A 2,079-nucleotide genomic window follows, 5' to 3' on the forward strand; every position below is an offset into this window, starting at 1 on the left:
ATCAGCCATTCCTCTCCAATTTTCTATCACCTGCAAACTTGCTGAGGGGGATGCACTCTTTCCCATCGTCTGAGTCATTTATAAAGCTATTAAACAGTGTTGGAACCAGTATTGAGCTCTGGAAGCTATTAAACAGTGTTAGACCCAGAATTGAGCCCTGGGGTACACCTCTGATTAGTGGCCTTCAGCTGGACTTTGTGCCTCTGATCACAACTCTTTGAGCCTGGCTGAACTGCCAGTTTTCAATCCACCTCGCTGTCAACTTACCTAGTTTCTATTTCATCAGTTTGTCAATGAGGATGTTTATGGCAGACAGTGTTGAAAGTCATACTGAAGTTAAGATAAACACCATCCACTAATCTCCCCTCATCCACCAAGCTAGACATCTCACCGTAGAAAGCTCGTTAAGTACTATTTCCCCTTCATAAATCCATGCTGACTGCTCCCAGTCACCTTCTCTTCCTTCATGTGTTTGGAAATGGTTTCCAGGATTATTTGCTCCACCACCTTCCCAGGGATTGAGGTGAGGCTGACTGACCTGTAGTTCCTCAGATCCTCCTCCTTGCCCTTCTTGAAGATAGGAACAATGTTTGCTTTCTTCTGAAGCAAATCAGGACTTTTACTGATTGCCATGACCATTCAAAGATTATTGAGTGTGGATTCACAACATCATCCAACTCCCTCAGCACTTATGGGTGGATCCCATCAGGACTCATGGACCAGTTTGTTGAGTTTGTTTAAATGTTCCCTAACTTGATCCTCCTCCACTGAGGGTAAGTCGTCTTTGCTCCAGTCTTTTCCACTGGTCTCAGGTGCCTCGGATTCCTGAAGGTCAGTCATACCAGTAAAGACTGAGGCAAAGGCGGCAGGTAGTGCCTTAGCCTTTTCCATGTCCTTTACCATCAGATCTCCTGCCACATTTAGCAGCAGGCTCATGTTTTCCCTAGACTTCCTCTTACTGCTGATGTGTCTGTAGAAAACTTTCTTGTTGCCCTTCACTTCCATCTCCAGATTCAACACCAGGAGAGCTTTGACTTTCCTAACTTCATCCCTGCATGCTCAGAGAGTGTCTCTACAGTCTTCCTGGGTGACCTGACCCTGCTACCACCTCTTGTATGCTTCCTTTTTGTGTTTCAATTTTGTCTGGGTCTCCATGCTTCCTGTACATGGGGATGAACCATTCTTTAGCTTGGACGAGGTGATCCTTAAAAATTAACCAGCTGTCCTAGAACCCTCTTCTCTCCAGCACTGTATCTCATGGGATTTTTCCCAGCAGATTCCTGAATAAGCCCAAGTCTTCTCTCCTGAAGCTGTGGGTAGTGATCCTACTTTTTGCCTTTTTCCCTCCTCTCATGATTCTGAACTCCACCGTCTCATGGTTGCTCCAGCCACGGCTGACAGTGACCTTCACAACCCAGTTGTCATCTGAGAGGGGCTGGTCAGTCTGGCTAACACAGGCCTTGGGTCTCCTGTGGTCCAGTCTTTCAAATTATAAGAGTGTCTTTAAGTCTTTCCATAGGAAAGAAGGTGTTTTTCTGATTGTAGATAGGAGATAATGATTTTCAGGTTGAAACATGAATACTGATTATTTTAAACAAAATGAAAAATATGCACTTTTACACACACCCACCCCTGGATGCACACACACACACACACACACGCAAGACGTTTTTTGTAGCACTGAACACCTTTAGGGCGTGAGAAAGCGCAATTGTTGCTGAGACTCTAACAAAAGGTGACATTGCACTTTTGGCCCATCATCAAGGATGAGACATAATGAAGTCCTGAGCTCCTAGCAGTATGGTTGTGACGCTGAACGTGTTGAAGGCCTGCCTTTCTCTTCTTGCAGATCAAATATTCTATCATGCACCCGGGGACTCATGTCTGGCCCCACACAGGGCCCACCAATTGTCGGCTAAGGATGCATTTGGGCTTGGTGATACCTAAGGAAGGCTGCAGAATTCGGTGTGCCCAAGAGAACAGGTATGGTTGGGGATTTTGTGGGTTTTTTTTCCCCCACCTTCCTCAAGGCTGAAAAAGAGGTGGGACTGCATGTAATGGAAAAAAAAAAAAAAAAAA

The 2,079-nt window shown here is 45.4% G+C and overlaps 1 protein-coding gene across 1 annotated transcript in view; it reads left to right on the plus strand.

Annotated features, from left to right (window-relative positions):
• Positions 1–2,079, plus strand: part of ASPH (aspartate beta-hydroxylase) — a 109,315-nt gene that overhangs the window by 101,147 nt on the left and 6,089 nt on the right. The window contains exon 26 of the mRNA XM_009285445.2: positions 1,850–1,983. Within this exon, the coding sequence (XP_009283720.1) occupies positions 1,850–1,983 (134 nt within the window). The remainder of the gene's footprint in view (positions 1–1,849; positions 1,984–2,079) is intronic.

The sequence above is a fragment of the Aptenodytes forsteri genome, unplaced genomic scaffold, assembly GCF_000699145.1.
Source record: "Aptenodytes forsteri isolate BGI_AS27 unplaced genomic scaffold, ASM69914v1 Scaffold396, whole genome shotgun sequence".
NCBI classification, from domain to species: Eukaryota; Metazoa; Chordata; class Aves; order Sphenisciformes; family Spheniscidae; genus Aptenodytes; species Aptenodytes forsteri.